The following is a 14612-nucleotide window of genomic DNA, read 5'->3' as shown; positions in this document are numbered from 1 at the left end:
TCTAAACCAGGGGGTTGCACCGTAGTATAAGCCACCATCCCACTTATTAACGTCATTACACAAGTGGAAGCCAAATTTGATAAGTAATCATCATCCGGCAGCAATTTTAACTCTCGAAAGGGCCCATTAAATAGAAAAATAATGTAGAATTGATCAAAGGTATAGCAGTGGTCAAATCATTCCACCACACATTCATTGAGTAGTAATCCTATTGAGATTGTAAGTGTTCCAAACATATGAAAAAACACCTGCAATTTCTATAAAAAAAATTTAAAAAAAAAAGAAAAAAAGAAAAAAGAAACGTAGATGGACCCATTCAGAGAACGACTCTTTCATGACATAAGAGAACCCTCTAATGCACGGAGAGGGATGTTTTCCATGGGGTCCATGTCAATAAGCTTTCACTAGACGATGCCTTGCTTATCGTCGGCAGGCTTTTGTTGCCTAATTTAACAATCTACAGATTAATTAGCAAGGAGGGTGATCTCAAATACAATAAGAAAGATGGCTTAGAAAGTAATGACTGATTTTTTTTTAATGATAAAAACATGTCAATCTTATTGGTTACCATTTTATAACCGGTTTGTTTTCACATTTAAAAAATATTTTATATTTAAATAAATTTTATTTTATTTTAAATTAATATTTTTTATGTTCTCTTATTGTTTTAATATATTAATATTAAAATTATTTTTTTAACATATTTTAAAAAATAACAAATATCCACTCACAAATATCGTAGAAGCAAAAACAAACCAACATAAAATTAGTGACGGCAGTTGAAGAGTGAGAAGCAACCATTTCGCTTGCTTAAATCGCCGACATGTCTTCAACAATGGATAAAGAAAGAACGACGACGTCATTTAAAAATGGAGGATTGGACGTGTTTTGTAAACTGAGTTCCCAAGCCAGAAGTCCACGACCCTCTTGGTCATTGGTCAACAAATGAGAATATAATTCTTAGGAAATTAGTGGACTCTTAGTGGTTGATTTTATTCTTCTGGACTTGTTAGCTCCTATCTTTTCTTTCTTTCTTTTTTCTTTTGTATTTTCAGATCCTTTCTTATCTCACATGAACACATGATGTCAAAGAATCAAGAAATCACTACTTAATTGTTTAGTTTAAAATTATTAGAAAATCAAGGTATATTAATTTTATCAGAAATTTTAAGGATAAAAAATTAAATATGGTTAACACCATTAACATAAACTACATGAGATAAGTTACATTATGCGATTTGAATATGATTTAAAGATTTTTATATGTTTATAGTTGGTGGCCTATATAAAGCTTAGGATGGAGATTTATTCATATGAAAAAATCTCTCATTTTGAATGTATTATGGGCTCGTGTGTCCAAATAAATTATTATATAAAGGATCCATGTAGGTGCATTAACAGAGTTTACCTATCCTGAAAGGTGAAAGGGTTTTCTATAATTCATACGTTGTCGTGAAAAATACTCTTAATTAATATTGGTGAATATTCTAAATAATTCTAAGAATTTTCTAGTTGATTAATGATTTTAAATATCATTTGATTTTAAATATCATTCTACTTATAAGTCCAACATTTATAACCAAATATTGACTATTAATTCTCATAAATTAAAATTTTATGGGCTATTGAAATATTGATCAAGTTCTCATGAATTCAATAAACTGATTATTAAATCTAAATGCATGCAAATATATATTTTTTTGAATTTGAATGGAAATACTAAAACACCATGTATTTTATTTTCTTTAAACAAGATATGCTTCTTCTTCTTTTGAAAGAGAGATTTGGTCATATGCAACATTCAAAGCAAAAATATGTTTTTATTTTTTGTATTTTTATAAAGTCATATTTGGTAAAATTTATTTTTATATATAAATTTATTTTTATAAAATTGCTCTTTGAGGTGTTTTCCAAACAAATAAACCAAAGAAACCTTAACAATAAAAAAAAAAAAGCAAAACAAACAAAGCTTATTAACTGACCCAATTTTAACCTTATTAGGTTGACCCAAAAACAAACCAAAATAAAGACTCAAAACCAAAACAAATTCAACATAAGAAAAACATAAAAATTTCTCTAAAAAAGTAGATCAAACACCAAAAAAATAAAAAACACTAAGAATATTCAAACCTAAACCAGGGATGGGCGTTTATGCATTTGAAAAGCGCTTTCAAAAAATTTTGATTTTTTTTTGAATTAATATGTTTTTGATGTTTTTAAATCATTTTGATATGCTGATCTCAAAAATAATTTTTAAAAAATATAAAAAAAATATTATTGGCATACTTTTCTAAATAAAAAAACTTTGAAAAGCAACTACAATTACACCCTCAAACACGCCAAACTAGATTTTAAGCAACAAAAGGTAAGGTTTTATTTGTGATCACACATGGATAAAAAATCAAGAATAAATTTGCTTTGATTATTACTCAAATATAATGATTTCAGCAAAATGAATTTCAGTTCAAAACCAAAACCTTAATATTAAAAACCATTAAACGTGTTGTTGATAACAATGAACACCAAATTATTGCTTAATCATGCATAAATAAGGTTTATATATAAAAAAGATGACAAAAATGATCCAAATCAAAGCGCTAATTAATGCACCTTACCTGAGATAAACTACACTTAGAAAATCAAGGTATATTAATTTTATCATAAATTTTAAGGATAAAATATTAAATATGACTAACATCATTAACATAAATTACATGACATAAGTTGCATTATGCGATTTGAATATGGTTTAAAGATTTTTATATGTTTATAGTTGGTGGCCTATATAAAGCTTAGGATGGAAATTTATTTATATGAAAAAATCTGTCATTTTGAATATATTATGGGCTCGTGTGTCCAAATAAATTATTATATAAAAGATTCATGTAGGTGCACTAACAGGGTTTACCTATCTTGAAAGGTTGAAGGGTTTTCCACAATTCATATGTTGTTGTGAAAAATACTCTTAATTAATATTGGTGAATATTCTAAATAATTCTAAGAATTTTCTAGTTGATTAATGATTTTAAATATCATTCTACTTATAAGTTCATTCTACTTATAAGTCCAACATTTATAACCAAATATTGACTATTAATTCTCATAAATTAAAATTTTATGGGCTATTGAAATATTGATCAAGTTCTCATGAATTCAAAAAACTGATTATTAAATCTAAATGCATGCAAATATATATTTTTTTGAATTTGAATGGAAATACTAAAACACCATGTATTTTATTTTCTTTAAACAAGATATGCTTCTTCTTCTTTTGAAAGAGAGATTTGGTCATATGCAACATTCAAAGCAAAAATATGTTTTTATTTTTTGTATTTTTATAAAGTTATATTTGCTAAAATTTATTTTTATATATAAATTTATTTTTATAAAATTGCTCTTTGAGGTGTTTGCCAAACAAATAAACCAAAGACACCTTAACAATAAAATAAAATAAAAAAAGCAAAACAAACAAAGCTTGTTAACTGATCCAATTTTGACCTTATTAGGTTGACCCAAAAACAAACCAAAATAAAGACACAAAACCAAAACAAATTCAACATAAGAAAAACATAAAAATTTCTCTAAAAAAGTAGATCAAACACCAAAAAAATAAAAAACACTAAGAATATTCAAACCTAAACTAGGGACGGGCGTTTATGCATTTGAAAAGCGCTTTCAAAAAATTTTGATTTTTTTTTGAATTAATATGTTTTTGATGTTTTTAAATCATTTTGATATGCTGATCTCAAAAATAATTTTTAAAAAATATAAAAAAAATATTATTGGCATATTTTTCTAAATAAAAAAACTTTGAAAAGCAACTACAATTACACCCTCAAACACGCCAAACCAGATTTCAAGCAACAAAAGGTAAGGTTTTATTTGTGATCACACATGGATAAAAAATCAAGAATAAATTTGCTTTGATTATTACTCAAATATAATGATTTCAGCAAAATGAATTTCAGTTCAAAACCAAAACCTTAATATTAAAAACCATTAAACGTGTTGTTGATAACAATGAACACCAAATTATTGCTTAATCATGCATAAATAAGGTTTATATATAAAGCAAATGATAAAAATGGTCCAAATCAAAAAGCTAAAGCAATATTCTTTCCAAGAATACAAAAAATATTGTCTTAAATCCAGAAAATCTAGCCAATTATCCAAACCTAAAATGATTATTTTTTACCTCTAAAACATGTTTTTTTAGTTCAAATAAGACTCATTATCAAAACCAAGTATATATGAATCAAAAGACTCATAAAAAACAACAAATCATCATAAAAAACATCAAATTTCATTTGTTAAAAATTGTGTATCTAAAATAGCTTATATATTTAGGCAATTTAGGATTCAAAATGTCTTTCTATACTTTAACAATAACCAAATAACACTCGGAAGCTTAGAAACATGCATTAACTAAACCAGAGGAACATTATAACCTTGCTGTCATATTTGGCAAATTTCAAATCAAACTAAAATATAAATATAATGTATTAAGGTAATCATCAACATGGCAAAACATTCAGAACATTGTATTTAAACAATATAAATCAACCTAGCAAGCCTCATGGACTCCACTTTCAAGGTTTGCAAAAATATACTTTCTAAGCTTGAAATCTTTAAATAAGAATGGATTTCTAATGCTACATTTCTTTGTTTTTATTTCCAAACCTAACAAAAACAAATTAAATCCTTGAGATTGTGAACTTGATTGGAATACTTAAACCTTAACCATAACTTTATTTCCCTCTTCTTTTTTTTCCTTTCTTTCTCCCTCCTCTACTTCTCCTCTAATTACCTCTCATTTATAGGCCAATTCAGATATTCTAGATGAGTTTGTTAGGGTTCTAAAAAATCAAAACTAGGTTGGTTTTACTATAAAATCAGTACTTTTGGATTTAGGTAGTTTTGTAACAAACCTGGAGGTTAAAATGAAATGTTTTTGGCTTTATGATCTTGAGAAAAAGGTTTTGAACCTTTGATACAAACCATTTAAGTGTGAACATATGAAAAAGTTGATGATTTTGTACAAATAGGTGTCTTGATTAAGGCTGACTAGTTTGGTCACTTCTGTGGCTTCGTTAGAGTAATTTTGACATCAACGTTACTTGAATTCACCTTAACTTGGCAAAGAGGGTGCATATGTTTATGTTGGATCTATTTTTGCTTAATTTGGAGCTTTAAAGCTCCATATTTATTTGTTTGAAAGTGTTAACTCAATCACGATGAAATTTGAAAATTGAATAATGGTTTATCGTGGATAAGATATTGAGATTATTAAAGAAAATTGCATGCAAATGTTTAATTTCATGAAAATAACGTTATAAAGGGGATGTTTTTCAGTTGAATGGTGGTGGTTACAACCTCATAAGTGGTCAGAAACATCACATTTGTTTACCTAAAAGTGCCTTCATGATTAGCCAAAACTATCAAAGAAAAACATGCACAATATCCAAACAATGTGTCGTCTATGCTAAACCGTACAAATTATGGTTTTTAAAAACTTCAATATAATCCCTATTATTTTAATGTCCTTTAATTTAACCTATAATTTTCTCTCAAACTTCTAATTTCATACAATTTCATCTCTTCCAAACTCAATTGCCAGCCTAAATTTGAGTGTTTTTTATAATTTGGTTCTTAGTTTCTGATTTGTTCAATTAAACCCCTAGATGACCATTAAACTTTTGATTTTTTTCAATTTGGACCTTGATTTCACCAATTTCAATCCTTAAAGTCATGTGTTTTTGTAAATTGATCCTTAAACATGAAATTCTTTAATTAGACCCTTAATCAACCTTCAAACTTTAAATTTCTTTTAATTAATCCTCTGATTGCAACAGTCAGCCTCCTTCAAGCTTTGTTTAAGTCCCTAATCTTTTAATCTTTATGTATTGACCCAAATTAAGCCTCCAAACTTGATATCTACCAATTGAGTTCTTGGTTGAATTCTTAACACCCATTAAAAGTTTAATTAAGTCTTTGAACTAAATTAATTCTTTCAATTTTGGCCAAATTAAATTTTAAATTCAATTTCATATTCATACTTTTTTAACAATTTTTTGAGTTTTAAACTCAGACAATTGTTAAAAAAGTATGAATATGAAATTGAAAGAAAAAAAAAAGGAAAAATGAAAATAAAAAGTTTGAATTGAAAAAAAAATAGAGTATGTAGATCTTATAGTATAGATAGGCAATGAATTTTGGGTTAGTAATATCTTTTCTATTCGTTTTACTTTTTAATACTCTAACGTTTAATTTGATACTTTTACTATAATTGTTAACCTAATTTCACCTAATTAAGCTGTAGAAAGATGTAACTAAAATGGAAAAGTAGTTGAAATTTTTTTTAAAAAAAAATAACCTTTATTATTTATATAAACATTAAAGCTCTATAAGGTTTGTCACATATGGCACGCGTGACATGGTGAGATGTAGGGATCAAGAAGTCGCCACCTTGTTATTTGGTTTAGGGTCACTAGGAGACTCAGATATATTAGTTTTATATGAAAGTCTACGATAAGATATTGATTTTGATTAGGGAAGGTATTAGTAACTTTAATGCACCTTACCTGAGATAAACTACATTGTATAATCTATCTGTGGCTTAAAGGTATTGATGGGTTCCTAACTAATATTTTGTTTGTGGCTTAGAATAAAGATTTACGCTTATGAATAAATCTAACATTTTGAATTTATTATGGGCTCGTGTATTCAAATAAATTCTCATAGAAAAATTTATGTAGGTGCTCTGATAATATTTACTTATCTTGAAAGGCGAAAGAGTTTTTCATAACTTGTATATCATAGTGAAAAATATTTCCAATTAAAATTGATGAATATCTAAAATCATGCTAAAAATTTTCTAGGTAACTCATAATATTTAAATATCAGCTCATTTGTAGGTCTAACATTTATATTAACTATTAATTTTCATGAAGAAATGTTTTTAGGGTTATTGAAATATTGATCAAATCCTTAAAAAAAATTACAAACTTGATATAAATAAAAAAGAAAAGAAAATCAACAAAGGTATTTTCTAAAACCATGCTAAACAAACATTTTCTCTCTTTTGTTTTTTATAATTAAAATGCAATTTTTATTTTTATTAATATTGGGCTATATACAATAAACAAAAAATATTTTTTATTTTAAAAAAAAATAATTTTTTTAAGGTCATGTTTGGCAAAATTATATTTTCCTTCAAAACAAAGCTGTCAAAACAGGGCTAAATACCTGTTTGTCAAACGTGTCCTTAAATCAAAACTCATTTGGTAAGAAAAAACATTGGCAAACCTAACAAGACCTTACCAATATAACCCAATTTTGACTCCCAAATTGACCTAAAAACACTAGTTCAATCATGTATAGAATCAAAAATCAAAGTTTAACCCAAAAACTAAACCAAATAGAAATTTAGACTGAAACAAAATTAAAAAAAAAAACATAATTTTCTAACAAAAACATATCAAACACCAAGAAAAACAAAAAACATGAAGAACAATGAAAATCATTCAAACTCAAACCTCACAGTATAAATATCAAACTAGACCAGATTTTAAACAATAAAAAATGAGGTTTTATTCACAATCAAGTATAAATCAAGAATTAAATATTTATTCATTTCGATCATCACATCAACCCAAAAACTAAACCAAATAGAAATTTAAACTGAAACAAAATAAAAATAAAAAAACACAATTTTCTAACAAAAACATATCAAATACCAAGAAAAACAAAAAACATGAAGAATAATGAAAATCATTCAAACTCAAACCTAACAATATAAATATCAAACTAGACCAGATTTCAAGTAATAAAAAATAAGGTTTTGTTCGCAATCAAGTATAAATCAAAAATTAAATATTCATTCATTTCGATCATCACATTCATTCATTTCGATCATCAAGCTAGCATCATGATTTTAGTAAAAAATAAGTTCTAGTTATTTCAATTCAAAACTGAAACCCTAATATTAAAATTTGTAAAAACATATTATTAATATATAAAAATCTTAGATTATTGATTAATAATAACATGTAAATTTGCAAAAGCCAAAATCAAAACAAAACAAAACAAGCAAAACTTACAACAAGCAATAGAGATAGTATTCTTCGGATATACAAGAAGTGACCTCAACCAAACTATGGCCGTTAGGAATTTTTTATTTATTTAATATGGCTCATTTTTTAATGACATGTACTCCAGGGTCATGTCCTCTTCCCTTCACCTATTGTTTTGCTCAGTGTTCCAGCGTTCTATAGTCCACATTACACAAACTGAGACGTATCTCTTCCTTTAGTACTTTTAAAGGTTCTATTGATAACAAGGAAGTAGAAGAGACTTGAACAGAAAATGGAGGCAAAAGGGACTATTTGGTAAATCTAAAAGATTTATGTAAATGAGATATAAACTCCACAAGCTTTCAAACAAGAAAAATCCTGTAATATTTACGAAAAGCTCGAAACTCTATGGAAGCCAGGAACGAGCTTTCCTCTGGTTCACAATGGCAGTGAAAGCTCAACTAGAACCTTCCCACTAGCCTATGACCTGGAACCCTTCCATCTGGCAAAATTGCTAGCGAATCCCTGTTTCTTTTCAAGCAGGCAGGGCTAAACCATGTGCAGCTGGACCATCTCAGAAGCAGCCTGATCATAAATGAAACTATGCCAACAGCATGTCTACTCTGGCTGATAGACCACATGTCAAGCACAGCAGGAGGAGGCTCTTGATGACGACCATAGAAATGAAAAATCAATTGCTGACGTTTGAGAATCAAACAGAACCCAGTTCTTCGATGGAGATTTTTCGAGGGACCTTCAGATTTATTTGACTTGTATCCCATCCAGCTGCATCTAGCTGCTGCATGAAATCCTCAAACTTAACCTCCATTTCCAGTAGGCTTTGTGCAAGCTGATCATAATCACTATCAGAACTGCGGTTGTCAAAACTTTTCCAGTTTTCATGTAACCAATAAGTCTGCCACACGCTGCGCAAAACAGACATACTCGTAGCTCCCACCTGCATGGAACTAGGAGGTTTCTCTGAGCTGACGACATTAATCACTTATTCACCCACAAATCATTCCAGCTTGTTTTCTTGCGTACCTTGAATGACACCAAGACCTCAAAGTCTGTTTTCTGCTGGTTCACAACAAGAAAATGTTTCTCCTTTGCATATAGTTTCAGGAGCATCTTTATCTGTTCGGACAAAAAGAAACCTGAACATTAGAGATCCAGATTTGAGCTTCACCAGGCTACATTTAAAATGCCCCACCCAACCCCAAAATGGAGATACTCTCTGCTTTTCTGCTGCTTGAACTACCAAACATTCTCCATTAATAAAAGTTTTCCTATTCATCACGGTCTCAGCTTTTACGATAAGAAGCTAGATAAGAAGCTAGGAATGAGCTTTCCTCTGGTTCACAATGGGAAGAAAAAAAAAAAACATCTCAGACGAAAGCTGGGAAGAGGTATATTTCTCTTCTAAGTTTCTAACCGGGAAAAAATAAAAATAACCATGCAATGAGAAAACATCTCAAACTAAGTTCAAATGAAGGAGACGGCATTGAAAACCTTGCCATACAAAAAGTACAAGTGTGTCGTAATGGTGCAATAATACTTCTGTAGACATAAGGTTGCCATTCCCAACTGCTTTGGTAAGTTACAAATAAGCCTATGTTGAAACAATACAGCTTAAAACTGACTTTATCAACATTGTTGATTTACCTTTATAACGACTCCATGTTTTATCTGAATAGCAGTTATTAATTTGATTAACACACTTTAAGCTTACAAGGTATCTAATAGCAAAGGCAAAAACTTACGTATCATAAAAAAAAGAAAAGTAAAAGAAAATGCTAAGAAATTCACTGGGTCCTGTGAAATTCATGTGTATCCCCCTCAAAACATACCATGGAGCTTTAGATGGATTCATTTATTATAAATGAGGTAAGCAAAGGTACACCTTGGCAACAGATCTCTCGCCACCAATCATCTCCTCTAAAGGCACACCAAAAATAATTCGTGGTCTAGTGAATGTCTCCCATGATAAAATGTTTTCATCCTGGTTGCAATCAACACAACCTGAACAAATAGAGTTTGATTTTTGTTGCAAAATGAGTAAATTTATGCAAACTAGAGACTTAAAAGTGTAAGAAATTTACCCAGAACGCGAGATTGCAAAACATGTGATTTTATCAATATACGAGCACGCTTGAGATTTATCTATAAAAGAGCAAACCAAAATGAATATCTCAGCAATGATTCAAACATGAAAGTTTAATAATTCCCCAAGGTGAACAGATTGCCATGTTCAGTGTGGTTCAATCCATCTGCCTCACAAGAGGTTCTCCACCATAAGCATCCAGGAGAAGAAGAACTGAACATATAGCATTCTTACTGTGTCAAATCGCAGAACTGAAAGTGATTGATAACGTAACCAAAGATGCAGAAGCCGCATGCTCATCCATGTTGATGTCAGCAATGGATAGGATTTTACAAGGCCAGGTGTATCCTGAATTCATATATCACAATTCTAACACTCAATTAAATGCATCATACAAAAACTATGATATTTGTTTAATAACTGAAATTACTAACTAAAAATATAAAAATTCTTCTTCAGAAACTATAACACATACCAGGATCAGTATGCCCAGTGCAAGGCCAAGCAACTGTGCACCTACTTCCCAAACTTCCTCCTGACACATTCAATCGATAATCATCAGGAAAACATTATGCTTTGCTAAGAACCCATACATCATTGATTCAAGACAGAAAATATCAGTCAAAATCCAGCTCATATACATATTCCCTTTGTATTCTTCCAATAGTAAAGTAGAAAAGTAAGAGTGCAAAAAAGAACACTTTAAATATCAACATAAGGCTTAGAATTTCCTCTATCAAAAGATTCAACAATGAATCAACTTTTGTACTTTCAACAAAAATAAATCACCTTTTATACTTTCAACAAATAGAACAACAGTAATCCTAGTATAATTGCACAATGCATCTGGAGCCTCAATATTTCTAAAGTCAAGAAATACTCCAGGGTTCAGAACATGAAGCCTGCATTACTCTTTGTTGAGTAACCTACAACAATTATTGATGAATATTGCAAGCAAGAGAAAACAAGAAAAAACACAAGATTTAAAGTGGTTTGGCAATGTGCCTACATCCACGTGAGCAAGGAGATTTTATTTCACTACATGTCAATTTAGGATTACATAATGCATATTTATAGTAAACCCTAAACTGCCTTGGAAGTATTGGTAATTTTCCAATAATACTCCTTTACCATACTGGCAGTGCCCCCGCACTCCCCAACCTATCAATTGTCCCAGACAATAAAACAGTAAATAACATCCCAGAAAAGGCAGATGCTGCCATTCCGCTCCAGTCTGGCTTCTGTCTATGAGCCACAAGCTACAACACTCTCCCCATTACTAAGTAGATTCAGCAATGCTTTACACTTTGAAAACTTCTCTACTGATTCCAAAATTAAATTTTACTCATTGAGCAGTCAACACAAAAATCATATTCATATCAACATTATTATTGGTTTTTTGTTGCCTTGTATCCTAAGCAACACTTCTGATGCTAACGTAACTGTCTCCACACTATTTTCCAGATGAAATCTTATACATGCTATTTCCAAATGTTTGCAAGGTAGTTCAGAGAATCAGAACATAATAAGCAGCCAATACCACCTGGTTAAGGCTATTATATCTTTTTGGTATAAAAGTTTTTTTTTTTTAACCACCAAGGAAATGCTCCAGCTTAAAGTAAATCCAAGTATACCTTTGCTGCTACCTCTCCCAGATTTCCAGAGACCGCAAAATGATTTTGGATCACACGAAATGAAGGATCTTTCAGTCCTCTTGCTACAGCCTGTTTAAAACCATGGTACATTTGATAGATTAGTTATCAGTTATTATGCATGTTTGAACAGCGTATTTAAAAGAAAATAGACAGTCACACCATGGAGAAATTGATTTCTACAACAAAATGGGTACTTCTGATGCACAGAAGGCCATGTTTTGCTCCCAACAGGTTTATCTTTTAACCATTATACACAATTTAATAATGGGTGTAGTTTCTTCAACAACTTGCATAACATGATTCCAGTTAGCACATCAATGGCAATGCTGAAGACTACAAATAAATTTAACAAACAGCATGATAGTTGTGTTTATTATCATGGTTTGGATTAAGAAAATACGTTGATGATCTTCTAAATAAATAAATATTGTTAGAAGCAGCAATTTCATAACATGACATAGATGGAAGTATGGAAACACGAGAAAGGGGAAAGTTAGAAATGAGTGCATCCATGGAAACATGGAGATGTCACCTATTGAGGATGAGTTGATGGATGTTGGCTGTGATGGCCTGACCATGTCCAACACTGGCCTAAGGATCTATTGGTGAAGAAGAGCAGTCAAATTCAAGTAGGTGGACAAAAAAGGACGCAATATCATAAATTAAGGAGATTTTAGGCCTTGATATTGCCAATGATGAAGGAAGATGCATGTGGCGTACCCTGATTAGATTGGGAATGCGGCTTACTTGAGGTGGGTTTATATATCATTTAAGAGCTACAGATACCATAACTTTCAAGAGAGCTAACTACTAAGTAAAACTCTTGGTTGCTCTGAACTCAACAGACAAAACTGGCTTCCATATTACCTCTTCTTCTCCCCTCTCTCATTCATGTCTGTCTGGCAAGATGACAGATTTTTCTGTTTTAACAGAAAGGGAAAACCATGTTTCCAAGTTAATCCGTGTTTTCTAGTATATGTGTGTCTGGTCTCAGTACAAAATGAAGAAAAAAAAAAAACATCCCTATGCAACGAAGCATGGCTTTCTACCATGTGTACAAGTTGCATTTGGGCCTACCCCTGACACGTGACATGTCCAACATTTCACACTGTTTCTTGTGATCTTTATAATGTGCTATGCTAAAGAAAAGCTCAGGATGGATTGCAGTAGAGACCACATGCAAGGAAGCCTACCTAGGAAGTGCATTTTCTTTTCCGCTGAAAAATTATAAAAAATAAAAGGATGGAGGGTATAAATAAAGAACTTTAAAAGAGAATACCTTGGTCAAGTTTCCAAGAGAAGCTAAAGGTAGAAAATAGGCAGGATATACTTGAGTGGTTAGATCAAAGATGCTGCATAATGGAAAAAAAAACATTGATAAATCTTGTGCGCATATTTCATTTTGATGCCCTTCAACTCAAACAAAAAGCTAGAATACAAACCTCCCAGCACTGCCAATGAAATCCGCATACATGCGCCATTGTTTTGGATCATCATCAAAAAGATCTCCAAACCGTCCACCTAGAAAAACATACAATAGTCATTGAAACCATTTAACACAGAACCTGTATTTATTCAATTACTTGTTTCTAAAACACTTCTTATAATTTTCAGACCAATGAATAACCGCCCTAGAGCACCAATGCCATCCTTTGAAACCCATCTGCAGAAACAATTGCAAAACCTACAGCTCAGTCCAATAAAAGACTAATTTTTTGCACTCCAAAAAATGAACACTAGTCTGATGCGTTGAATATCTAAGCCACCGATGAAAATAAACATTAATTCACCTGATAGCGGCAGCAGAAGCAGCAGCGGCAGTTCCTGTGAAAGAGCCAGCACCAACAGCCTGCAAAGGTAGTACATAGAAATTCATATCAGTATGCATAAATATTGCCAGAGCTAAAGTCACATTTTGAGATATTTCGCAATAATTAAAAGAAAATGAAAAAAAAATACATAGAACACCTTATACCCCTAATGGATCATGACCTAAGGTGTAGAACAAAAATGTGAAGCAACAAAGTCAACTAGGAAAGAGTATTGATCCTAGGAAACATACCCATGCAAAATTAACTGCCTGAGTTAGATTGACATGCCTTAAGAAGACTTGATGTGACTAAAGTGTGGCATATCCACCCAGTAATGTTGGTAGGAAACTGTAACACCATATACTGCAAGTAGTCATCCGAAACCGACCCTGCATTTAGATTGAAGAAGAGTAAGAAACAAAGCTATTACATGAAAAAAAAAAAAAAAAAAGCAAAAGAGGGGTTATCGAATGGTGACCTGGAAAGCCAGCAGGTAGAATAAAATCTTTGACAATATCCGGAAGCCAGGACAATCCGGCTTCAGACAAACGTGAATCCTCGAAGCTGTGATTTTCAGAGCCATTTTTCTCAAGAAAACCTTGTAGTTGCACGGCGTCGTCTAATGTATATCTTTTAGCAGTTCCATTTCCATATCTCTCCAACAAAATCACCTCGTTATCAGGCTTTTCCTGAAGATTAGGATGTTGAAAGGAGGAACAGCACAGAGTTTGGAAGTGGTGTGCTTTCTTTCTCGTGCGGGTTTTCGAAGATTCAAAAGCGAGTCCAGGGGATGAGAGTTGCAAGGGGTACGCCATTTCAGCTTCAAAATTGTTGGAGTTTGAGAGGATTTTTATGGCCCGCAATTTTCAGAGAAGACACGACTCTCTTCATGACCAGTTTCTATCTACACGGCTCTTGCATTACACGACATGTCATTTGATCGAACACGGCCTCCTAACAGGACGGAGGA

General features: G+C 31.2%; 1 protein-coding gene across 2 annotated transcripts; it reads right to left on the bottom strand.

Annotated features, from left to right (window-relative positions):
• Positions 1–8365: 8365 nt before the first annotated feature.
• RUS5 (root UVB sensitive protein (Protein of unknown function, DUF647)) lies at positions 8366–14612 on the bottom strand. 2 transcript variants are annotated; one of them, XM_011020823.1, is made up of 13 exons: positions 14121–14611; positions 13931–14031; positions 13622–13680; positions 13448–13494; positions 13274–13352; positions 13111–13183; positions 11811–11900; positions 10652–10711; positions 10411–10524; positions 10175–10235; positions 9976–10094; positions 9117–9209; positions 8366–9030 (listed from the first exon to the last, which is right to left on the bottom strand). In XM_011020823.1, exons 1-13 carry the CDS (start codon positions 14455–14457, stop codon positions 8785–8787), a joined length of 1479 nt encoding a protein of 492 aa, XP_011019125.1. In that variant the 5' UTR covers positions 14458–14611; the 3' UTR covers positions 8366–8784. The 2 variants fall into 2 exon arrangements, with proteins under 2 accessions (XP_011019125.1, XP_011019126.1); XM_011020824.1 differs by having other exon boundaries at positions 8883–9040; positions 14121–14612.

Source organism: Populus euphratica, unplaced genomic scaffold (assembly GCF_000495115.2).
Source record: "Populus euphratica unplaced genomic scaffold, PopEup_1.0 scaffold46.1, whole genome shotgun sequence".
NCBI lineage: Eukaryota > Viridiplantae > Streptophyta > Magnoliopsida > Malpighiales > Salicaceae > Populus > Populus euphratica.
This window is presented reverse-complemented; position numbering and strand designations above follow the sequence as displayed.